The 26,503-nt window shown below is 44.3% G+C and overlaps 1 protein-coding gene across 5 annotated transcripts in view; it reads left to right on the top strand.

The window, feature by feature from the left end:
• st5 (suppression of tumorigenicity 5) overlaps positions 1–23,667 on the top strand; it is a 90,622-nt gene extending 66,955 nt beyond the window's left edge. For 4 of the 5 annotated variants that reach the window (XM_045688849.1, NM_001173687.1, XM_045688846.1 and 1 more), the window contains 8 exon segments: positions 2,424–2,564; positions 2,727–2,875; positions 14,936–15,113; positions 18,535–18,576; positions 18,700–18,811; positions 19,260–19,499; positions 22,352–22,438; positions 23,097–23,667. In XM_045688849.1, the coding sequence (XP_045544805.1) occupies positions 2,424–2,564; positions 2,727–2,875; positions 14,936–15,113; positions 18,535–18,576; positions 18,700–18,811; positions 19,260–19,499; positions 22,352–22,438; positions 23,097–23,131 (984 nt within the window). In that variant the 3' untranslated portion in view covers positions 23,132–23,667. 5 annotated transcript variants of the gene reach the window in all.
• The last annotated feature ends 2,836 nt before the right edge of the window (positions 23,668–26,503 follow it).

Genomic DNA, 26,503 nt, shown 5'->3' with positions numbered 1-26,503 from the left:
CTGTGCTGTGTGGTCTAACTCTCAACCCCCTGTCCTGTGCTGTGTGGTCTAACTCTCAACCCCTGTCCTGTGCTGTGTGGTCTAACTCTCAACCCCCTGTCCTGTGCTGTGTGGTCTAACTCTCAACCCCCTGTCCTGTGCTGTGTGGTCTAACTCTCAACCCCCTGTCCTGTGCTGTGTGGTCTAACTCTCAACCCCTGTCCTGTGCTGTGTGGTCTAACTCTCAACCCCCTGTCCTGTGCTGTGTGGTCTAACTCTCAACCCCCTGTCCTGTGCTGTGTGGTCTAACTCTCAACCCCCTGTCCTGTGCTGTGTGGTCTAACTCTCAACCCCCTGTCCTGTGTGCTGTGTGGTCTAACTCTCAACCCCCTGTGCTGTGTGGTCTAACTCTCAACCCCCTGTGCTGTGTGGTCTAACTCTCAACCCCCTGTCCTGTGTGCTGTGTGGTCTAACTCTCAACCCCCTGTGCTGTGTGGTCTAACTCTCAACCCCCTGTCCTGTGTGGTCTAACTCTCAACCCCCTGTCCTGTGCTGTGTGGTCTAACTCTCAACCCCCTGTCCTGTGCTGTGTGGTCTAACTCTCAACCCCCTGTCCTGTGCTGTGTGGTCTAACACTCAACCCCCTGTCCTGTGCTGTGTGGTCTAACACTCAACCCCCTGTCCTGTGTGCTGTGTGGTCTAACTCTCAACCCCCTGTCCTGTGTGCTGTGTGGTCTAACTCTCAACCCCCTGTCCTGTCCTGTGTGGTCTAACACTCAACCCCCTGTCCTGTCCTGTGTGGTCTAACACTCAACCCCCTGTCCTGTCCTGTGTGGTCTAACTCTCAACCCCCTGTGCTGTGTGGTCTAACTCTCAACCCCCTGTCCTGTCCTGTCCTGTGTGGTCTAACACTCAACCCCCTGTCCTGTCCTGTGTGGTCTAACTCTCAACCCCCTGTGCTGTGTGGTCTAACTCTCAACCCCCTGTCCTGTCCTGTGTGGTCTAACTCTCAACCCCCTGTCCTGTGTGCTGTGTGGTCTAACACTCAACCCCCTGTCCTGTCCTGTGTGGTCTAACACTCAACCCCCTGTCCTGTGTGCTGTGTGGTCTAACTCTCAACCCCCTGTCCTGTGTGCTGTGTGGTCTAACTCTCAACCCCCTGTCCTGTGTGCTGTGTGGTCTAACTCTCAACCCCCTGTCCTGTGCTGTGTGGTCTAACTCTCAACCCCCTGTCCTGTGCTGTGTGGTCTAACTCTCAACCCCCTGTCCTGTCCTGTGCTGTGTGGTCTAACACTCAACCCCCTGTCCTGTCCTGTGCTGTGTGGTCTAACTCTCAACCCCCTGTCCTGTGTGCTGTGTGGTCTAACACTCAACCCCCTGTCCTGTGTGCTGTGTGGTCTAACTCTCAACCCCCTGTCCTGTGTGCTGTGTGGTCTAACACTCAACCCCCTGTCCTGTGTGCTGTGTGGTCTAACACTCAACCCCCTGTCCTGTCCTGTGTGGTCTAACACTCAACCCCCTGTCCTGTCCTGTGTGGTCTAACTCTCAACCCCCTGTGCTGTGTGGTCTAACTCTCAACCCCCTGTCCTGTCCTGTGTGCTGTGTGGTCTAACTCTCAACCCCCTGTCCTGTCCTGTGTGGTCTAACACTCAACCCCCTGTCCTGTCCTGTGTGGTCTAACTCTCAACCCCCTGTCCTGTGTGCTGTGTGGTCTAACACTCAACCCCCTGTCCTGTCCTGTGTGGTCTAACTCTCAACCCCCTGTCCTGTGCTGTGTGGTCTAACTCTCAACCCCCTGTCCTGTGCTGTGTGGTCTAACTCTCAACCCCCTGTCCTGTGCTGTGTGGTCTAACTCTCAACCCCCTGTCCTGTGCTGTGTGGTCTAACACTCAACCCCCTGTCCTGTGCTGTGCTGTGTGGTCTAACTCTCAACCCCCTGTCCTGTGTGCTGTGTGGTCTAACTCTCAACCCCCTGTCCTGTGCTGTGTGGTCTAACACTCAACCCCCTGTCCTGTGCTGTGTGGTCTAACACTCAACCCCCTGTCCTGTGCTGTGCTGTGTGGTCTAACTCTCAACCCCCTGTCCTGTGCTGTGTGGTCTAACTCTCAACCCCCTGTCCTGTGCTGTGTGGTCTAACACTCAACCCCCTGTCCTGTGTGCTGTGTGGTCTAACTCTCAACCCCCTGTCCTGTGTGCTGTGTGGTCTAACTCTCAACCCCCTGTCCTGTGCTGTGTGGTCTAACTCTCAACCCCCTGTCCTGTGCTGTGTGGTCTAACACTCAACCCCCTGTCCTGTGTGCTGTGTGGTCTAACTCTCAACCCCCTGTCCTGTGTGCTGTGTGGTCTAACACTCAACCCCCTGTCCTGTGTGCTGTGTGGTCTAACTCTCAACCCCCTGTCCTGTGTGGTCTAACTCTCAACCCCCTGTCCTGTGCTGTGTGTAGATCCTGGATGAGGTGGAGAGGCGGAGGGGGATCTCTGCAGCCCTGGTCTACCCCTTCATGAGAAGTCTGATGGAGTCACCCTTCCCAGCGCCGGGGAAGACCATCAAAGTCAAGACCTTCCTGCCTGGAGCAGGGAATGAGGTTGGAGACACATCAGCCCTTGGTTGCTAAGGTTCCATCAAAGAAGGATGATGCATGAAGATAGTGCGATGTATGCTTAATTGAGCATGACCTGTGACCTCTGTGAATGTATGACTGGTTGTGACCCAAGGTTGTGACCCCAGGTGGTGTTCTTCTCCCCAGGTCATTGAGCTGAGGCGGCCCATGGACTCCAGACTGGAGCATGTAGACTTTGACAGTCTCTTCAGCTGCCTGAGCGTGCGTCAGGTGGTGCAGGTCTTCGCCTCCCTGCTGCTGGAGCGCAGAGTCATCTTTGTGGCTGATAAACTCAGGTGAGCGACAAGACTCTTATTGTTAGTAACCCTTCTAGTAATAAGTAAAGATGGAGAGAGAACTGAATCTCCTTGTCATGGGAAGCTGTCCTTGACTAATGGTCATGCCCTGTTAGAGGCAGGTGGGGATTGTTGAAACTTGTAGTTGTTAGAGGATGGTTACTTGTGCCAAGTGAAATGCTCAATAATACCTTTTAGAGGCAGTGTTTTGTTAAGGTTTTTCTGAAACGTTAAGGGCTGTTGTCATTGTTAGATAAGGGTTGAAACTACAGTATTTACAGAGAAATCTGATACTTAGAGCTCTCATCGCCTGCTCATATTGTAGTGTAAGGTTATCTCCCGACAAAGATCTGAACCCTCCGACATTAGGCTATAAATAGTAAAAAATAGTTCCTAGAATACTTCATCCTTGTCACACATGGTGGCTAGGAGTGAGATCAATTGCTGTCTAGGATTACGGTGTATGTTAGTACAAATATCCCCTCAGTTATCACTGAAGTCCACTGTCTTTTTCTGCAGTGAATCCACCTACCCCATTACAATAACATCTGCCTTACATAAGAGGGATTTTATCTCATGCTCTTGTACATTTTCCCTTTTCTGTTTACGTTCACACAGAGGCCAGACTGTTTTTCTCAGACCCACATTGCTGAGCTCAGGGATCCTCTATCTGTATCTTTCTGGACATGTGGCTCTACAGTACAGACTGACTATGATACCGTCATCATAACACTGTTTCACATGTCTTGGTGCATTTCCTCTCACAGAGATGACATATCCTGAACTTTAAAGAATGGACTAACTTCGAAGAGAGAATTTACATGTATAACAGTTCCAATAGTGAGGATTGCCCTGCCACTCTGCCAGTGTACTCTGGCTCACCCTAACTGTTGATGGCAGATTTAATTCCTCAGTCGAGCTGCTTGCCATTCACCCAATCTGCACAGCAAATAGCCGCCTTCTACTGTGGGTTTGTCAGTTGGTGCTTAACTGGTTTAGCATGCGGGGACAAGGTTAGAGCTGTTAAATTAATCGGTGTAGCCATCTCAGACCGCACCTACCACTATGGAGTAATGAAACTCTCCCTGCATGTACTCACAACTGATGTGGTTCCAGAAGTGGGTCATCTCTTTGCCGGGGGCCACTGTCCAACCCTGGCAGGCAGGGTGGGGTGGGGCCGATAACATGGAGCTAGGGGTCTCCAAGGAGCCAGAGTCCCACCAGGCAGGCACAGAAATCTGCCCCTGGCTATAGGACAGCACTCTGGGCTGAGGGGCTCTGTTAGAGGGGGGCAGGTTTGTGTTGAACGGTAATCTCTACACATCAGAGGACAGTTTAAACAAACATCAGTGGGGGCAGTGACTGTGAGGGGAAGGAATGTACTTCCTGTGTGCAGCGACTCTCCACTCTGATCTATGGCTTCACTGTCACTGTGTGACTGATGGCGCCATGTTCACTCCCTGGTCCCTGCCTGGCCTGTTTACGACAGCCCTCTCTCCACCCAGGGGGACTCAGAGAAAGCTGTTTTTGTCCTCACTCTGCCGTTTGAGACAACGACTCCCGGGTTCATGTCAGTTTGCACATCACCCAAAGATTGTTAATCAGTCACCCATTTCTAAGGGCTCTTGTGAACAGCAGCAAGGACTTATCGAATAGTCTGTGTCTGCGGTACTGTTAGTGAACAACACTGAAAATCAGCACCATGAGTCTTTACAGTACTACAGACTACAGCCCTGCTCAATGTTAGAACTTCATTGAAAACCATATACTATTACTTATCATAAAACCTGCTTTGTATCAACACAATGACATACTTCACCATTCAGGTCTTATTCAGGTTCTGAATAAAGGTAAAACAATACATTTCATTGTAGATTAGTGTCACAAAACCAACCAGTTCTTTCTGTGTGTGTCTAACTGGACTTAGTCTCCAGGGCTCACACCCAGAACCAAAACAGATGGAGCTCTAGCTGCCAGAGTGCCCCAGAACACGGACCAGACCCCCTGTGTCTCAGTTCCCATTGAAAACAGGATTCAAGGAGCCACTCTGGGCGTCATTGGGCCGTGTTGGGGAGAAGGGAGAGACCCTCTACTGACTTCACTGGTAAAAGGGTCTGATCCCGTGGGAGACCGAGAACACAATTCAATCCCAGAAATCCCTTCCAACACAACATGATGTATGTCTGGGTGTAATGTATATCTAATCGGAGAAGGATCTGAGGGAGGGAAAACACCAAACAGGCGATGTTAGGGAATTTGTCTCCACTGGGTTGTACTGTGGTAATATTTCATATATAAGTATTATTTTTAAACCAGGTGGTTTGAGCCCTGAATGCTGATTGGCTGAACGCCGGGGTATATCAGACTGTATACTATGGGTATGACAACAACAAAAAACTATTTACTGCTCTAATTCAGTCGGTAAACAGTTTATAATAGCAATAAGGCACCTCGGAGGTTTGTGGTATTTGGCCTATATACCACGACTCAGGGCTGTATCCAGGCACTCTGCATTGCGTCGTACATAAGAACAGCTCTTAGCCGTGGTATATTGGCCATATACCACACCTCCTCTGGCCTAATTACTTAAATATACATAAGACTATGTAGTTAGCCTATTAACCAATAACAGTAAGCCCTGACCCAACTGGGGGGAGGGGCAAGTCTCACCTTTTCACAGAGGGGTCGTATTAGTGTGCAGCCCTAACTGTTCGGACGCTACAGACAGAAGTTGGCAGATCGGCTGTACCGACTTCAGATGAGTCCCAAGATGCTTGTGGGGGTCATAGAGCAAAACGGAGAACACCATGTTTGTGAGAGGCATCTTTCCACAGAGAGGTTTGTAGCCCAAACCGTTTGGACGCTACAGACGATTTTGTGAGAAGACCGATTTTCAGGATGTCTCATGGTTTGAAACCCCCCCGCTTTAGCTCTGTCACCTTTCATTGCAGATGCGGAAGTGCGACATAGACGGATGCGGTGGATTGAGACACATCCAATGCAAAAAAAACAGTGATCTCTAGCTTAAACTGACAATTTTGAATGTTTTTTATTGTTAGTATTATGCTCATTTCATTATGCTAATTAGACATAGACCATAGGGTTTTTAAATGTTTATCTGACTCCATTTGATATTATGGTAAAATCATGTGCAATCAAGTATTATGTGTTTTTATTTTATTTAATCTTTATTTAACTAGGCAAGTCAATTAAGAACAAATTCTTATTTACAATGACTGCCTAGGAACAGTGGGTTAACTGCCTTGTTCAGGGGCAGAACGACAGATGTTTACCTTGTCAGCTCAGGGATTCCATCTTAGCCGACTAAGATCAAGAAATGGTCATGAGAAGTGAATATCTAAACCTGTATGCTAATTATTTATTAACTTTATAAAATGAATGAAATTACATACATAAAGCTTAAGTTACAAGGCAATACTGAACCTTAGGCATTGTCTTGGGCCATTTGCCATGCGGCGAGTAAATTAGGGCCGAGCCTACGGGGTTACATGGACTGTTGCATTAACCCTTTATTTGTACTGTAGGCTGTGTATGACTTGTTTAAGAGGACACAACAGGTTGTTTGCCTAAAGCAAGCGTCTTCGTATGTATCAAAATGCTTTATATCAGTCAACAAACAGATTACCGACCATTTCGAATCCCACCGCACCTTCTCCGCTATGCAATCTGGTTTCAGAGCTGGTCATGGGTGCACCTCTGCCACGCTCAAGGTCATAAACAATATCTTAACTGCCATCGATAAGAAACAATACTGTGCAGCCGTATTCATTGACCTGGCCAAGGCTTTCGACTCTGTCAATCACCACATCCTCATCGGCAGACTCAATAGTCTTGGTTTCTCAAATGATTGCCTCGCCTGGTTCACCAACTACCTCTCTGATAGAGTTCACTGTGTCAAATCGGATGGCCTGTTGTCCGGGCCTCTGGCAGTCTCTATGGGGTGCCACAGGGTGCCCTATAGAGTGCCACAATTCTTGGGCCGACTCTCTTCTCTGTATACATCAATGATGTCGATCTTGCTGCTGGTGAGTCTCTGATCCACCTCTACGCAGACGACACCATTCTCTATACTTCTGGCCCTTCTTTGGCCACTGTGTTAACAACCCTCCAGACGAGCTTCAATGCCATACAACTCTCCTTCCGTGGCCTCTAACTGCTTTTAAATTCAAGTTCAAACTAAATTCATGCTCTTCAACCTATCGCTGCCTGCACCTGCCCACCCGTCCAGCATCACTACTCTGGACGGTTTTGACTTCTGACTTAGAATATGTGGACAACTACAAATACCTAGGTGTCTGGTTAGACTGTAAACTCTCCTTCCAGTCTCACATCAAACATCTCCAATACCAAGTTAAATCTAGAATTGGCTTCCTATTTCGCAACAAAGCATCCTTCACTCATGCTGCCAAACATACCCTTGTAAAACTGACCATCCTTCCGATCCTCGACTTCGGCGATGTCATTTACAAAATAGCCTCCAATACCCTACTCAATAAATTGGATGCAGTCTATCACAGTGCCATCCGTTTTGTCACCAAAGCCCCATATATTACCCACCACTGCGACCTGTACACTCTCGTTGGCTGGCCCTCGCTTCATACTCGTCGCCAAACCCACTGGCTCCAGGTCATCTACAAGACCCTGCTAGGTAAAGTCCCCCCTTATCTCAGCTCGCCGGTCACCATAGCAGCACCCACCTGTAGCATGCGCTCCAGCAGGTATATTTCTCTGGTCACCCCCAAAGCCAATTCCTCCTTCGGCCGCCTCTCCTTCCAGTCCTCTGCTGCCAATGACTGGAACAAACTACAAAAATCTCTGAAACTGGAAACACTTTTCTCCCTCACTAGCTTTAAGCACCAGCTGTCAGAGCAGCTTCCAGATTACTGCACCTGTACGTAGCCCATCTATAATTTAGCCCAAACAACTACCCCTTCCCCTACTGTATTTATTTATTTATTTATTTTGCTCCTTTGCACCCCATTATTTCTATTTCTACTTTGCACTTTCTTCCACTACAAATCTACCATTCCAGTGTTTTACTTGCTATATTGTATGTACTTCGCCACCACGGCCTCTTTTTTTTGCCTTTACCTCCCTTATCTCACATCATTTGCTCACATAGACTTATTTTTCTACTGTATTATTGACTGTATGTTTGTTTTACTCCATGTGTAACTCTGTGTTGTTGTATATGTCAAACTGCTTTGCTTTATCTTGGCCAGGTCGCAATTGTAAATGAGAACTTGTTCTCAACTTGCCTACCTGGTTAAATAAAGGTGAAATAAAATAAATAAAATTGCTGCTTTTCTGTGACATCAAACAGCCAGACAGACAGTTACTCAGAACTGATGATGATTAACCAGCAAATGGCTGCTGTAATAACAACTTTGATGCTGTCACAAACTTCGTTGTCTGAAGAGGTGAAATCATCGGACCAATATGCAGCGGTTAGAATGCTCATCTTCTTTTTATTAGAAGGGAAAAAATACTCATACAAAACAAACGACGAAAAACAGTCCTGTAAGGTGCTCAGACTATACAAGGAAACAACCACCCACAGACACAAGAGAAAACTAACCCACTTAAATATGGCCTCCAATTAGAGGCAACGACAACCAGCTTCCTCTAATTGGAGGTCGTTCCAAAACCCCAACACAGAAATCGAAAAACTAGACAAACACATAGAAAATATAGAACATAACCAAAAACCCCGAAACACACTAAACAAACACCCCCTGCCACGCCCTGACCAAACTACAATAACAAACAACCCCTATTACTGGTCAGGACGTGACAGATGCCTAATTACGTAAATTCATCATCTGTTACATCAGTCTGTAATTGCTTAATCAGATTTACCTGACGGCTCTGTGCTGGGATTGCTGCAGTGCTCATAATGTAAACATCATCTTCCAGTTATTATGGGTCTAGGACAGAGAAGGGTTACCACCACTGAGAGAGTGTTGGCTTGTTTGATCTGCCTCTCTGTGGGTCTAAATGGGCGGGTCTAAACTTTTCCCCTGCCATTCCTCTATTATTAGGGCTTGCCTGTGGGCTAGGTTCAAAATATACAGGTTAAGACAAGAGGATTCTAATATCCCATAACTCTTTGCAATTCATGGGACCAGCGTTGCTAGTTAGCAACGGCGCGACTAGATATCAATGGAGCTGTTTCCATGAATTTGTTTATTTTTGAACGCTTCCGCATAGAATGACTTTGTTGTCTTAACCTTCCCATCTTCAACCCAGCCTGTGGGTGTAGAGGTGATTGGCCAAAAAAAGAGAAGCGATTCAATCTGAGAACATGGAGGTCGTTTCCAATTACTGAAGTGCTTTAATAAGTTAATGTTTCTATTGTATTTGATGAGAGGCCCACAGTAGAAGAGACAGGGGATTGGGGGGGGAAGGTAGTGTGTGTATGAGTGGGAGAAAGATGGAGGGTAAGAGAGGGAGAAACGGGGCGAAAGAAAGAGTGGGGGGTGCAGAGGGAGAGCAAAAGACCGCCTCTGAAAGCTTTTCTCATGGTCCTGGTGAATTAATCAGGCTCTTGTTTTCTGAGTGGGAGAAGGAAGGCTGCTTTCTGTACCTCGTTTCCCCTTACACCGCTCACTGTAACATCAGAAAACTTCAAACTAACACATGGTAGTCACCAGTTGTATTGCATTTTTATTAGTTTAAAATCCTCCTTTCAAACCCCATTCATAATTTTCTTCTACCACCTGTTGAAATGACTGGGGTTTGCATTAGATTCAGGAAGAGCCCATTGCTCCAGACTCCAGTAGCAGCAGCCATATAATATGGTGTATGTCTGTAACCCCAGTCTGTTAAAGTGAGCCACTGTAGGTAGCTACAGTGTACCACTCTAATCTGGGAACAAGCTGTACAGTTTATTTAGTCCCTTATTACTCCTGAACACTTGTATCACACTGAGCAATGCTGGCACCGCACCAAACAACCTACAACAACTTAACACTTTCCATGTGTCTATTTCTAACGCCCAAAGGTGGAGTGGATGAACACAGTGGAAACATACTGTATGTAAAAGATTTCTGTGAGACTGAAGAGGGAAACCCAGAAGATGGAAACCAAAGGCCAAGCATCTGACTTTCCAATTATTATTATTATTATTATTATTATTAATATTATTAATAATATTATTACTATTATTATTATTATTATTATATATACACACACCCGGCAATGCTGCCCACAAGAAGCATTGGAATCAATAGGCTTGAGTAGGACCATGTGTAGGGTTGCCAAGGGAAGCCTGGTCTTGCTGTTCAACAGCTTCCGCTACAACTGTTCATACCAGGGAGTCCAAGCCTAGGTCGTGATGGGGACTTGAGATCCTTACGGAGAGGAAGTGGGGAAAAGACATTGGAGCTCTGTGAATACTTAACATTCTACTAGATGCACCAATGAGCAGTATGCACACATTCATTCATCATTCTCACCATTGCTTAATTTGAGCTGGATCCTAATAAAAGCGATCAAAGTTATAATTTTTTACCCCCTTTTTCTCCCCAATTTCATGGTATCCAATTGGTAGTTACAGTCTTGTCTCATCTCTGCAACTCCCATATGGACTCGGGAGAGGCGAAGGTCGAGAGCCATGCGTCCTCCGAAACACAACCCAACCAAGCCTCATTGCTTCTTGACACAATGCCTGCTTAACCCGGAAGCCAGCCACACCAATGTGTCGGAGAAAACACCGCACACCTGGCGACCATGTCAGCGTGCATTGCACCCGGCCCGCCACAGGAGTCGCTAGAGCGCGAGACAAGAACATCCCTGCCTGCCAAACCCTCCCCTAAACCGGACGCCGCTGGGCCAATTGTGCGCCGCCCCATGGGTCTTCCGGTCGCGGCCAGCTGCGACAGAGCCTGGACTCGAACCTAGAATCTCTAGTGGCACAGCTAGCACTGCAATGCAGTACCTTAGACCACTGCTCCACTCAGGAGGCCCTAAAGCGATCGAAGTTCATTCGAGGCCCCCCATCATGTGAAAAAGTTTTTTTTTTCCTGATATTCGAGTTGGTTTAGGTTTGCGCAACATTGCAACCTATGTTTGAGACCAACGTGTGGCTGTGGCTGTGTGAGAAGTGCGCCTGTGTCTCTCACAGAATTGGAACAAGATTCACTTTCTATGATCTCTCTCCCTCTCTGCTCTGATAGACATGAATGAGCCTGCAACGCTGATCTCTCCAGTGTTGCACTTCATCATTTATTTCCTTATAGAATCATAGCCGTGCGAAGGGTTCAGGAGGAGCTGCATCACCCCTGATCAATTGAAATACATTTGCCAAAGTTATAGAGTTACTGCAGTCTGTTCAGAAAGAAATGAAATAATTCAGTACACCATGAGAAAGCATATCATTTAGCCACAGAAGATCAATAGGTTATTTTAACAAATTATCTAGCTATGGATTGTGTGTAGCCAATAACAAGGCATAGCCTAAATCTGTCAGTGAACAGCATGCAGATGAAATAGGCAATATTTCAAATACAATTGTGGGAAAACATAGGGTGGAAAGCAAATGGCTCCTGCTGAAAAGAGAAGACTCTAATGTGTTTGCTGTAGGCTACCAACATTTTTGATCAACTTCCAAATATTTTTTTACAAAGTAAAACAAGAGAGAGAGGCTTTTGGCACGAATCACCGGTGATTGAGCTGCACATGATTGGGTGAGTCAGTGAAACTGGAAAGCAGTTTTAGGACTATAATTTCCTCCTCATATTGTAGCCTAGAATATGTGTGTCTCCACACACCTATGCCTAGACCATTGATGGATTTAAGATGAGGTCGTTATTCTTGATCTCAGTGTGTCAGTGTCAAAGTATACTGTCATTTTGACTATTTGTACTACTAGGCTACTAAAAATGTTCTCCATGTGTGCAACTTCTGTAAGTGCCTCTGCTCTACTTCTCTATGCCACTACGCAAATGCAATGATATGTATGCAGTGCTTTATTAAAGGTGATTTTTCTCTCATGCGTTCCGGTACATTAGAGCTCCCCAGGTTACCCCCCTCTTGCACTCACTTTTTTGTTCCGGCACCTCCCGATTTACAAATTAAGCACTGATTCTCACCCAGAAAAATATGTATTTGCTTCAGTATGAGGAGCTGTTAGTGAACAGCTGTACTGATGCTCCTGCCAGGGCCTGTGTTTGTCCTGGGCTGAAATGGGCCCGTCTGAGCTTGTGGACAGTGCTGCTGACACTGGGACTCTCCATCCTGCACCTGTGGGTCTGACAGAGTAAGCCTCTCTATCCTGAGAGTTTCCTGGGAATCTGCATGGTCAGCCACAGACAGACCCAGGACAATCATTCCTGATCTGACATGCTTATATAACCCCAAATGCAATATATCACAAAGCAAAGTTAGGATCCTCTAAACTTAAGTGGACAGTTGTGCGGGTGCTGATATGGTTTTGATATGACCTGGTCTGTAAAGGTCTGCCATTCCTTTCTGCTTTAGATTGCGTCCCAAATAGAACCCCTTTCCCTATGTAGTACACTACTGCCCATATGGGCTCTGGTCAAAAGTTGTGCAATATATAAGGAATAGAGTGCCATTTGACACACACCCTTAGAGAGTTGACTGGCAGATGTGGGCAGAGATGGTGTTTTTATTGCAAGTTCATCATTTCCCATGAGTGTTTCCCTCAGGACTGAGTGTGTAAGTGATACTCATGGTATCAGTCCTCTCCTCTGCAGCGCTAGCTCTGTCTTGCCTGTGGCTGAGGTTGTGAGAGCTGTACCCCATCACTCCCTGTTGGAACATGTCAAACCCCGGAGACTGGATCTGTTCAAAAGGATCAGCTCCTTCTGCAAATAAAACTCAGACAGTGAAACTGAGACTGCTTTCTGCTCTATGTTATGATGGGTGAATAAGAAACCTAAACAGACCATGGGGCTGCAGTTGTTGAGCCATGTAGATACTGGTCTCGCTTTACAGTGTTCATTAACTATAATAACTTGCCATTATACCCATAGCTCTATTTACAGTAAACTGTACCAAAACAAGATAAAGGTTCCGTCAAGGAGAGGCTGTATGCACATCAATATTGACGTTGTGGTAGAGTCTGGACACTTATATGTATGGGGATACTGTGTGTTTGGTAGGATGTGCCCTCTGCTGTTGAAGAGAACAACTATGGACAACATTCCTTATTAACAGTGCATTCATCTTCAGTGGTGTTTGATCCCCACTGATTTTGAGTTGTGGTATCTGTGTGTTTCTGATGGGCCTCATGGTTTATTTCCCCTCTCTATCTGTGTGTACATGGACTGTATGGAGTGCAGGGGGACAGAGGGGAGGAGGGGAGGCCACTGTCAACAAACTTGGGACCGTGAGAAAGACGACATACTGTTTGTGATTTTGTGTTAAGCCACAGCTGTCAAAATTCACCAGCGGTAAGGTTGCTGTTTTGGGTAATATCAAACGGATTCAAGATCTTGTTAAACTATTGTAACACACTCAACCTATCTGAGGGTGAGGGAGTGGACCTAGTGTGTGTGTTGCCACAGTGGCAGTGCCTAGTGTAATCAGCCTGTCACAGATGTTTATAGAGCACGTCTTAGCTGTGTAGTTAAGGGTGTTACACTGTCAGTGGAAGAGGTGGAAACGTAAAAAATTAAAGCTTTTGAATGGTTGCCATGGGTGAACCTGTCTGCCTGTCTGCTGCTCCCAGTGGTGTAAAGTACTTAAGTTAAAATACTTCAAAATACTACTTAAGTAGTTTTTGGAGTTTCTGTACTTTACTTTACTATTTATATTTTGGACAACTTTTACTTTTACTTCACTACATTCCTAAAGAAAATAATGTACTTTTTACTCCATACATTTTCCCTGACACCCAAAAGTACTCGTTACATTTTGAATGTAACTTATCAAGAGAACAGCCCTGGTCATCCCTACTGTCTCTGATCTGGTGGACTCACTGAACACATGCTTCATTTATAAATGATGTGTTGGAGTGTGCCCCTGGCTATCTGTAAATTTAAAAAAACAAGAAAATGGTGCCTTCTGGTTTGCTTAACATAAGTAATTTGAAATTATTTATACTTTCGATACTTAATTACTTACGTATATTCTAGAAATTACATTTACTTTTGATACTTTAAGTATATTTCAAATCAAATACTTTTAGACTTTTACTCAAGTAGTATTTACTGGGTGATGTTCATTTTTACTTGAGTCATTTTCTATTAAGTTATCTTTACTTTTACTCAAGTATGACATTTGGGTATTTTTCCCACTACTGGCTGCTCCAATGTGAAGTGTTGTACGGACCTCTCTCTCCTGGCAGCTGAGAGTCAGGAGGAGTGATTTCTTTCTGCTCTTTCCTTTCCTGTCTTTTTCTTATTTTCTTCTTTTGTTGGAGAGAAAGAACAGCCTGTTAAGAATGGATTTCAGACTGTCCCTTAGACCAACTGGAGGAAGGAACGCGGTGTTAAGCCAGGGTACATAGTCGCACTGGTTCACCTCACATATACAAAAGTAATTGTTTCAAGAAAAAGAGGATCAGGTTGTTGTTTGGTTTGGACGTTGGAAAGACTGGTTCACTTATGACGTTAAGCAATACGCTCTCATTCGGCTCTCTTCTTGATATTAGAGGCAGATAATGATGGACTTTAAATCTCAATAAGCTTTTATTTTGTATTTTATAGAGGAACATGAGAGTCCACATTTTTGTTGCATCTGTTTGTCGTTCTTTGTCCGCTGCTGGCTGTTTTAGGAGTATTCAGGGTTCACTTCAAAACACAATCCACCACTCCCTTTCAAAGGTCAGGATAAAGTGGGCAATCTGATGGAAAATCTGGCATCTCCATGTTTTCCCCTAACAATGTTCATATCTGGTTTTACTGATGGGCCCCCTGCAGTTCTGTGTTGTGAGTGATGTTGTCTGTCTCCCTCCCCGGCAGTACCCTGTCCAGCTGTATCTGATGTTGACTGTCCCCATAGAGATCTTAAAAGGATTAGATATAGTGATTCTATATGTAATTCTACAGTTGTCTGTCTCCCTCTCTGCAGTACCCTGTCCAGCTGTATGCACGCAGTGGTGGCTCTGCTCTATCCCTTCTCCTGGCAGCACACCTTCATCCCCGTCCTGCCTGCCTCCATGGTGGACATCGTCTGCTGCCCCACGCCCTTCCTGGTGGGGCTCCTGTCCAGCTCACTGCCCAAACTCAAAGACCTGCCTGTGGAAGAGGTTGGTACTTCATGTCTCTCTCTCTGGCTTTTCATCTTTGTCTCCCACTGTCTTGCTTTTCTTTGACCAGGTTTAATGTATTGGCTCTATTAATTTCCTCCTCATTCTGCTCCTCTGATTTGGTTAGCTTGAGGCTACAGATTAGAGGCTATACCACTGTCACATTCCATCTCTCTGTTAGACACTGGGCTGGGGAGTGGCCCTCCTGTTACTGGTCAGCAGTAAAACGCCCACAACAACCTACAGTATATTACACAGTCAATTACCCTGCTTGTTTTCATTAAACATTTATCCAATGGGGGACTTACATTTCTGGAGAGAATTGCATAGAGAATGTTGATCCTCTTGGCTGATTGGTACAGCCATGGGACAGATTCAGAGGGATCCGGATATACAGTAACTGGGACATCTCACGAGACAGCTATCATGGTGCTCCTCCCAACCTCCCTCAGAGACCCAGGACCACCCCTGGGTCTAGGATGAAACCCCACTCTCATGATGACTGTCACAGGCTTCTTTGAAAGAATGCTGGACCTTCCAATGATTCAGAGCAATTTTACCCTCACATTTTTTTTTTGTACATCTATTAATTCAAGCACTACATACCAGAGAGAGTTCTAAATCAGTCTCATGCTAAATTCACAGTCACACGTTGAGCAATAGCATTGTGTTTTCGAAAGGTCGGCTCAAACTTGAATTCTCTCAGAGCGCTGAGTGTAATATGACCCGTTTCCTCTGTTTTGCTGCCACAGACCCTGTAGGCTCCCAGTATTGAGTATTAGAATTCAAGCCATGAGCTTCCTAGTATTGAGCTGTCAGAGTCCACACACGGTGTGAGGCCTACTATAGCTATAATTGCCTGTTCAGTGCTGTCCAGCAGTCTCGCTGTGGTCAAAGCCTGACAGGACGTTGACCTGTAGCAATTTTGTCACCAATTACAGAGGGAGGAGGGAAAGAAGACGTGTCTGCTTCTCTGCTCTCCCAGCTGGACAGTTCTGCTCTGTTCTGCAGCATTCTTGGAACGGAGCGCTGATTTGCCAAGGCAGAGTAGAAAGAGGAGGAAATCACCAGAATCCATCCTCGTTTAAGTAGCAACAACTCCTCCAGCCTCAATGTGCTGTAGTGTGGCTGACCCTGGCCTAAACCGACCAGTGAATGTGGCCTTGGCAGGGCAGCCTCAGCCCTCAGCTCTGGGGTCCTGGCCCCACTAGGGAGGGAGAGTGGGAGTTTCTGGCTCTCAATAAAAGCCTGGCAGGAGAAGCCATCAGGCCTCTTAAAGCCCAGCTCTCTGCTATTAACACAGTTAGTCTGAGTCAGCAGCATCTGCCCTCAGCCCATGGTATGAGCGAAAAGACAATCTCACCCTGTCTGTCATACGTAACACAGGGCTTTTAATGGCCTGTCAACAGCATCTGTTGTCATCTGTCTTGATGTTGCTGATCGACTCAATTAAAATCCTTAAAATTCCCCAAGTATCCTTTCGGTGCTTTTAAAGATCTCGTTTTAACACTGGTATAACACTTCCAACTTCTGGAAGAGCTTGTCTTTCTCTTGTTGGAGAGTTTGACTTATTTGTAGAGGGCATTGGTATTCACTTTAAGCCACTGTATGCACATGGAAGAAGCCTGGATTTGATTGAGGATTCCTAAATGTGATCGACCACCTCGATTTGGTCTTATGTAGCAAAATTGTAGTGGGTGTTTTTTATATTGGATAAAAGTAGAGCCTCAGAGGTAGAAAATGGTATATCATACACTGCAGTTGAGGAACAATGGGAAAGTAATTCTGCTTTGAAAGTTGATAAACTTGTAACCCCATTTTTGAGAACTGTTTTGTTACACCTACTAGAGAGCTCTCCTTTGTCTATACCCATTCAGCATTGTTCACACCCTATTAAGCCTTAGCCACACCCATCTCTTTAAGGATTCACATGTGAGGCCATGTGCTAAACAGTGACTAGTTTAGTAAACAACCAAAGATTTCATGACTAAAAGTGGTAAAAGTACTAGCCTACACAACAACAAAAAACTCCAGGTAAAAATACTCTAGCTAGTCCTTGGTCTGTATCCTAATCTGATTTTGGTGCAGGTCATGTTGTTCTTCACATTACCGTCTCTGGTAAACACACACACATGCGCAGGACACAGAAGGTGTAAATGGTACAGTGAAATGGTTACTTGCATAGTAGCAATATCCAAAACAGAAAGTGTCCAGATAAAATATTTTAGAATTATTAGATGACACTTACCAGACACACTTGTCTAAATTGATGGGTCATGTGAAGGAAATGCTGTAACCAACCCCCATCCTCGTCTAGCTAAGTGGATGGGCCACTATTGTCTAGAAATACAATAGATGGTCGTAATCACCCCCAGACACACCTGGCTAACTTGATGGGTCATGTAATCATCTGGTGAAGTGGAGTCTTTTCTTTAGACATGTAGCTATCTAGCTAAACAATGAACCGGAATAATCCCAACTCATACTGCTACCAATACAAACATTGTCATAGCTGTAGTATGAATCTGCAGGTAGCTAAAGTTAACCAACCAGGTTCAATTGTTAGCTAGCTAACATTAGGCTATAACTAGTAATAAAAAATGGTTTTGTGATTCAAATAATATTACGACACATATCATACATGTAACGTTAGATAGCGAACCAGCAAGCTAACGCTCGCTAGCTAGCGAACAGTATGCTTTAACTTGCAATGAAACGACATTCTGACAAAATTTGAAATGTATAATATCTGAAAATGTAGCTAGACTCTTACCTGTATACATGGCTGAATGCTTTACGGCAGACTGGAACCATTTAACTCTGTTTTGTTTGTTGGTACATCTTGTTTGGCCAGTATTGTGTCAAGTCACTCCGGTTCACACTGACCGTGTGCAGAAAGTAGCCCATCACTTTTTCCAACTGATCTGTTGATAACGCCTGCGAAATTTAGGGCATCAATGTTGTTGAGAAAAGTTGCAAAACTTTTGCAGTTCTCAATGGCTAACCTTATATCTTTCAAAACAGTGCGGTAGAAAGGACTATCAACACATACTGAACAGCTCAAGTTATAGACAGAAGCATGCTACACGTCAGACCAATCCAAACTCATCTCTCGGCATGTCCAGCCCATCAATTATCTCAGCCAATCATGGCTAGCAGGATGATTCCTGTCTTTTTCCGTAGCTAAACCAACTAGGCTCATAATTTAACAATTGTATTCATATTTACAGATGGAATATACGTTTGTTATTAAGGCACATGAAAGTTCACATGTTCCAAAGGCATTTCTGGCAAAAATCGCATTTTGATAAACAATGAATGTTTATGTTCAAATGCCTCTCCTGTCAAGTAGTGACGTGCGACATACGCCTAGTTTCCTGAAATGAGTCACAAATATGTGACTTGTTTGTTTCCTTTGCAGGCTTTGATGGTGGACTTAGGAACTGACCGCTTCCTCAGACAGGTTGGTCTCAATTCTCCAGTACCTCACCGTAAACAAAGACCAGAACGTTTATTCTAATATAATATGGACTGATCTTTTGATATTCTTGTTTGTCACTAATTCCATTGTTATGTGTGTGAATAGATGGATGATGAGGCCTCGCTGTTGCCACGGAAACTCCAGTCTGCTCTTGAGCTAGCTCTGGAGCAGAGGAATGACATCATCAATCAGGACTCTGACAGCGAGTCAGACGAAGGTGAACGAGGGACACATCATCACTCTCTACTAAACCAGATGTTACGAGTGTAAATTAGGACAACAGAGCACTGGCCATGTTTCAACCCTGTGAACAAGAACATGTACAGCACATGTCTAGGAGCAATACGCGCTCTGTGGAGTGATGAGAACTCCTGGAATGGGTGATTCACCTCACTGAATTGAAGGTTACTGGTGTTCAGAATGTAGTGTTTGTTTAATGTTACGTATGAATACACAATATCAGTCAAACATCAACTCTAAATAACTCTTGTGTCATTCCCACAAATGTTATAGGCTCTTCTTGATTCTCAAGCACAATTCTCAAGCATAAAGAGTTCCACTGTAGTTTATGTGTTGCTTCTTTCTAGATGTATTGAACATGTATTAAGTGTGTTTCAGTTTCAGCATCATAATACCAACCTATCCTGTTTCGTCTGTTTCTGTAGAGTGTAACTCCTTGAACAGCCTGGTGTCGGAGGCCTTCATCCGTTTCTTCCTGGAAACCATCGGCCACTACTCCCTGTTCCTCACCCAGAGCGAGCGAGGAGAACGCATTTTCCAACGTGAGGCCTTCCGCAAGTCTGTGGCCTCCAAGAGCATCCGTCGCTTCCTGGGGGTCTTCATGGAGTCCCAAATGTTTGCGGGGTTCATCCAAGACCGGGAGCTGCGGAAATGCCGGGCCAAAGGTAGAGCAAACCTACAATGACCCTGTCAGTCCACAACAGTCTGTAATTGTATGGTCCTGTCTACTTGTTAAGAGATAATAACGTTAAGTGTGTCCTGTCCTCCTAAAATGGATTCATTGTAGTTCATCATAACACAAATAATATGTCAACTGTAATAATTGGTAGAAATGCTCTTTAGAGGTAGGCTCTGCCACCCCTCACTTTCCGCCAAAGTAGTCCAAAATCCCTAAAGGGATCTTCTCAAACCTGTGCTGGTACGGACCTCTAGTTGACAGTGTTTCTAGCTGGGTATTCAGTGCCATCTCCTGGCCACATAGTGAAGGGTATTTCACCCCATACCAAAAACATGCTTTCTCTGATATACTGCACTGTAACATTACCTCACAATACAGTGCCTTGCAAAAGTATTCATCCCCCTTGGTGTTTTTCCTATTTTGTTGCATTACAACCTGTAATTTAAATAGATTTTTATTTGGATTTCATGTAACGGACATACACAAAATAGTCCAAATTGGTGAAGTGAAATGAAAAAAATAACTTTAAAAATGGAAAAGTGATGCATGCATATGTATTCACCCCTTTTGCTATGAAACCCCTAAATAAGATCTGGTGTAACCAATTACCTTCAGAAGTCACATAATTAGTTACATAAAGTCCACCTGTGTGCAATCTAAGTGTCACATGATCTGTCACATGATCTCAGTATATATACACCTGTTCTGAAAGGCCCCAGAGTCAGCAACACCACTAAGAGGCACCATGAAGACCAAGGAGCTCTCCAAACAGGTCAGGGATAAAGTTGTGGAGAGGTACAGATCAGGGTTGAGTTATAAAAAAAGATCTGAAATTTTGAATATCCCACGGAGCACCAATAAATCCATTATTAAAAAATGGAAAGAATATGGCACCACAACAAACCTGCCAAGAGAGGGCCGCCCACCAAAACTCACGAACCAGGCAAGGAGGGCATTAATCAGAGAGGCAACAAAGAGACCAAAGATAACCCTGAAGGAGCTGCAAAGCTCCACAGCGGAGATTGGAGCATCTGTCCATAGGACCACTTTAAGCTGTACACTCCACAGAGCTGGGCTTTACGGAAGAGTGGACAGAAAAAAGCCTTTGCTTAAAGAAAGAAATAAGCAAACACATTTGGTGTTTGCCAAAAGGCATCTGGGACACTCCCCAAACATATGGAAGAAGGAGTTGATAGAGCATGGTGGAGTTGGTAGAGCATGGTGTTTGCAACGCCAGCATGGTGTGTGCAACGCCAGGGTTGTGGGTTCGATTCCCATGGGGGGCCAGTACAAAAAAAAAAAAATAATAATAAATGCATGAAATGAAATGTATGCATTCACTACTGTAAGTCGCTCTGGATAAGAGTGTCTGCTAAATGACTAAAATGTAAATGTAAAATGTACTCTGGTCAGATGAGACTAAAATTTTGCTTTTTGGTCATCAAGGAAAACACTATGTCTGGCCCAAACCCAACACCTCTCATCACCCCGAGAACACCACCCCCACAGTGAAGCATGGTGGTGGCAGCATCATGCTGTGGTGATGTTTTTCATTGGCAGGGAGTGAGAAACTGATAAGAATTGAAGGAATGATGGATGGCGATAAATACAGGGAAATTCTTGAGGGAAACTTGTTTCAGTCTTCCAGAGATTTGAGACTGGGACGGAGGTTCACTTTCCAGCAGGACAATGACCCTAAGCATACTGCTAAAGCAACACTCAAGTGGTTTAAGGGGAAACATTTAAATGTCTTTGAATGGCCTAGTCAAAGCCCAGATCTCAATCCAATTGAGAATCTGTGGTATGACTTAAAGATTGCTGTACACCAGCGTAACCCATCCAACTTGAAGGAGCTGGAGCAATTTTGCCTTGAAGAATGGGCAAAAATCCCAGTGACTAGATGTGCCAAGCTTATAGAGACATACTCCGAGAGACCTACAGCTGTAATTGCTGCAAAAGGTGGCTCTACAAAGTATTGACTTTGGGGGGGTGAATAGTTATGCACGCTCAAGTTTTCAATTTTTTTGTCTTATTTCTTGTTTGTTTCACAATAAAAAAAGATTTTGCTTCTTCAAAGTGGTAGGCATGTTGTGTAAATCAAATGATACAAACCCCCCAAAAATCCATTTTAATTCCAGGTTGTAAGGCAACAAAATAGGAAAAATGCCAAAGGGGGTGAATACTTTCGCAAGCCACTGTATAACATTAATAATGTTAATAATTAACAGTGGTGGAAGAAGTACCCAGTTGTCATACTTGAGTAAATTTATAGATACCTTAATAGAAAGTTACTCAAGTAGAAGTCACCCAGTAAAATACTACTTGAGTAAAAGTCTAAAAGTATTTGGTTCTAAATATACTTAAGTATCAAAAGTAAATGTAGTTGCTAAAATATACTTAAGTATCAAAAGTATAAATCATTTGAAATTCCTTCTATTAAGCATTTCCATATTTTTTAAATGTATGGATAGCTCTGGGCACACTCCAACACTCAGACATCATTTACAAAAGATGCATTTGTGTTTAGTGAGTCCGCCAGATCAGAAGCAGAAGGTATGACCATGTGTTGCCCTGATAAGTGTGTGAATTTGACTATGTTCATGTCCTGTTGCTATGCATTCAAAATGTAACAAGTACTTTTGGATGTCAGGTAAAAAGTACATTATTTTCTTTAGGAATGTAGTAAAGTAAAAGTAGTCAAAAATAGAAATAGTAAAGTAAAGTACATATACCCCAAAAAACGACTTAAGTGGTACTGTAAAGTATTTTTTACTTAAGTACTTTACACCACTGATAATTACCTCATGTTATTCTGCCATTTTGTTGTGTTTCTGTCAGGACTCTTTGAGCAGAGGGTGGAGCAGTACCTGGAAGAGCTACCAGACACAGAGCAGAGTGGAGTGAACAAGTTCCTCAAAGGGCTAGGTGAGTTCTCAAATAAAATAGGATCTCCACTTAAAACAAATATCTCCCCTCAACAGACCTTACCTGTCCACTTTACCACTGGGACAAATTGTAACCTGACTTAAAATCTAGGATGACACAAAGTTTTGTTCTAAAAGAAGCCTATTCACATTTGGCTATGATGTAGTAATGAGCACCATGTTGTCCAGGGTTCCCCAACTGGTGGAATTTGTAATTTGTAACATAAAATACTGTAAAAACACCAGCAGATCAGCTACAAGTGATTTTAATTTTGGAAATCTGTTCCATAGTATTCCCATGCATTATAAAGAGATGTGATCGTATACAAATGTAAGCAATGTTCAAAATTATTATGTTTTAGTCAAATATTATATATTTTGGGCTTCTTGCAGTCTACAAATTATTTGTAATTATATTCCGGCCACCTAACCATCCGCTGAAGAAAAAATCAGTCGCGGCTGAATGTAGTTGATGATCCCTGATGTAGTCTAAAACCGGGATTCCATCTGAGGCACTACATCATTTCCCTGACAATCACAGAGATCACATTCACAGTAAACACTGCAGATGTCAGCTCAATTGGAAAATTTCATTGAAGTGTGTTAAAAAAGTTTACATGATATGAACAGTTCTTACTTGCATTTTGTTTGTCTTTTAGGAAGTAAAATGAAGTTTCTTCACAAAAAGAACTGAGGAAACCTGCTACTTAATAACCAAATACCGGCGCATGAAAGCTTGTTCTACTGCAAACAGAAGATTTGATACACCCAAAACCCTGTATTTTATTCACTTGTTTGTCTTTCAAAAACATCAATGAAATGTCAATATGTTGTACATATTTCACTGTAAACTGGCTGTGATACCCTCCAATGTAGCTTGATTGTTAGTTGTCTGGTACCTTTAATTGTGGAGGTTTATTTACAGTAGGACGGTACAGAGTGAATCTGCCTTTGTTTCTGATTAACCACTGACATTAAAGCATGCTTGAGAAGAACATGATCAGACTGAGTGAGTGAATGCAAGCTGATGTATGGTGGATGTACAGTTACTATGTTTTGTTTCGTAGTTTAGATCATCGTTGTCCTGTCTTTTTGTTGAATGAGAGCTGTAAATTCCACACCTGGTTGGGAGGATTTGTACATGCATTAACACATGAAGAAAATGATTGTAAATGTTTAAAACATGCATTGCTTTGTAAAATTCAGTCATTAAACACAAAAGACTTCAAACGATTGGATTCTTTTAACTTTTTTTATGTGTTACTGTTCAGAAGAAACAGAACTTCATCAGTACTTACAGGAATCGCAGTAGGTGAACAAGGTCATTGTTCCTCTTTAGGTGGAACCCAGGTGGCTCTGTACAGACGGAGGTTGGATCACACATTTTAAAGAAGTCAAACACTCAAAACAGATTTGAGTGCTGCAAGATGACAGTAAGCTTCCAAGTCAGCAGAGCTGATAAAAGCATGGCAGTGACAGCCACTGGAGTGATGTGTGAGGACATAATTAGGTTATTGGCAGCATGTGGTAGCTATGTGTGCCTTTTGGGATTCCACCCCACCAACTACACAGTTGGGTGCTGTGGGGGACTTGTCATTGAGTTGTCAGACATGACGTCTAGTGATTTTATACGTTTTGGCAAGGAATGGAACAACAATCTGGAACTGAATAATGTGAGTAACTTGTCAATTTTGGGTGCCTATAAATGCATTGCTGGGTCATATTTATGAGAGTGATATTATATTAGTCAATACTAGCCCAGAACGTGTACAGAGATGAAACTGTCACTGAGTGTGTATTTGGGTAGCTGACTGGTGTACAGGAAGGCCATTCAGTGGACAAGACCATGTTTATGTTCTAGCTCTATCCGACGAAGACGACCGAGGAATGGAGGGTGTCAGGATGAGACAATAGTCTCAGGACTAACAGGTTAGGTATACAGTGCATACGGAAAGTATTCAGACCCCTTGACATTTTCCACATTTTATTACGTTAAAGCCTTCTAAAATGTGTCAAATTATTTCCTCATCAATCTACACACAATACCCCATATGACAAAGCAAAAAAAGGTTTTAGACATTTTTGAAAATGTATTAATAATAAACAGATGCCTTATTTACATAAGTATTCAGGCCCTTTGCTATGAGACTTGAAATTGAGCCTCAGGTGCATCTTGTTTCCATTGATCATCCTTGAGATGTTTCTACAACTTGATTGGAATCCACTTGTGGTACATTCAATTGACTGGACATGATTTAGAAAGGCACACACCTGTCTATATAAGGTCCCACAGTTGACAGTGCATGTCAGAGCAAAATTAAGTCATGAGGTCGAAGGAATTGTCCGTAGAGCTCCGAGACAGGATTGTGTTGAGGCACAGATCTGGGGAAGGGTACCAAAATATTTCTGCAGGTTTGAAGGTTCCCAAGAACACAGTGGCCTCCATCACTCTTAAATAGAAGTAGTTTGGAACCACCAAGACTCTTCCTAGAGCTGGCCGCCTGGCCAAACTGAGCAATCGGGGAAAAGGGCCTTGATCAGAGCGGTGACCAAGAACCCGATGGTCACTCTGAAAGAGCTCCAGAGTTCCTCTGTGTAGATGGAAGAACCTTCCAGAAGGACAACCATCTCTGCAGCACTCCACCATTCAGGCCTTTATGATAGAGTGGCCAGATGGAAGCCACTCTTCAGTAAAAGGCACATGACAGCCCGCTTGGAGTTTGCCAAAAGGCATCTAAAGGACTCAGACCATGAGAAACAAGATTCTTTGGTCCAATGAAACCAAGACTGAACTCTTTGGTCTGAATGCCAAGCGTCATGTCTGGAGGAAACCTGGCACCATCCCTACGGTGAAGCATGGTGGTGGCAGCATCATGCTGTGAGGATGTTTTTCAGCGGCAGACATGGAGACTAGTCAGGATCGAGGCAAAGATGAACGGAGCACAGTACAGACATATCCAATCCAAGATGGCGTAGCAGTCAGATGTCTTTGTCCTCGTCTTGTCCCATGTATATATCTTTTTTCTTCGCATATCTTTTTATATTTTTCTAAACCTCAACTTCAGAATACTCTCCTGCAACCCGCCTCACCCAGTGTGGTGTGGATCTGCTTTTTTCTAAAGTATTTTTCTTTACTTTTAAACCGGAACCCCAACAGGAGCTAGCCAGCTTACTAGCTAGTAGTCAGCTAACCACTGCTAGTGGTCATCAGCTAACCTTTTAGCTCGGAAAACTCTCGCCAGTTTGCACAATGTGATTCAAACCAGAGCATACTGGACTTATTTTCTCTCCATATTCCCAGATGCCTACCGCAAGCTCTGAACCTTTTCACCTGGATCATTGCAGCTAGCTAGCTGCACTCCGAATGGCTACTCCTGGCTAACGTCTCTGTCCCGAGGCAAGCACCATGCTAGGCCATGCTGGAGCTAGCCCATGCTAGGCCCATCTCCCGGCTAGCTGAAGAGGTCCATCAGCCACTCCTGGGCTACAATACCTATTTTGCCAATTGGCCTTGACCCCTTTTACTGCCGGTTCGGAGCCCCACTGATCCTTCACGGCTGGACTACCGACGTAATCTGCCTGAGGGGGTTCCTCAACTGGCTACAACATCACGATGTCCCCTGAATGCCCATCTGCTAGCCTGCTAGCCGTGGCCCGCTAGCTGTCCAGAGCATATCGGACTGTTAGCTGAATAGGTCCATTGGCCAATTTCTTGGGCCACTATACCTATTTTGCCAATTGGCCTGGACCCCTCTTACTACACGGATCCCTGTTTATCCATCACGACTGGACTACCGACGTAATCTGCCCGAGCTGGCCAAGGCTTTCGACTCTGTCAATCACCACATTCTTATTGGCAGACTCAACAGCCTTGGTTTCTGAAATGACTGCCTCGCCTGGTTCACCAACTACTTCTCAGACAGAGTTCAGTGTGTCTAATCGGAGGGCCTGTTGTCCGAACCTCTGGCAGTCTCTATGGGGGTGCCACAGGGTTCAATTCTCGGGCCGACTCTCTTCTCTGTATACATCAATGATGTCGATCTTGCTGCTGGTGATTCTCTGATGC

This window comes from Salmo salar, chromosome ssa11 (genome assembly GCF_905237065.1).
Source record: "Salmo salar chromosome ssa11, Ssal_v3.1, whole genome shotgun sequence".
NCBI lineage: Eukaryota > Metazoa > Chordata > Actinopteri > Salmoniformes > Salmonidae > Salmo > Salmo salar.
The sequence above is the reverse complement of the archived record's forward strand: the minus strand, read 5'-3'. Positions and strand labels throughout refer to the sequence as shown.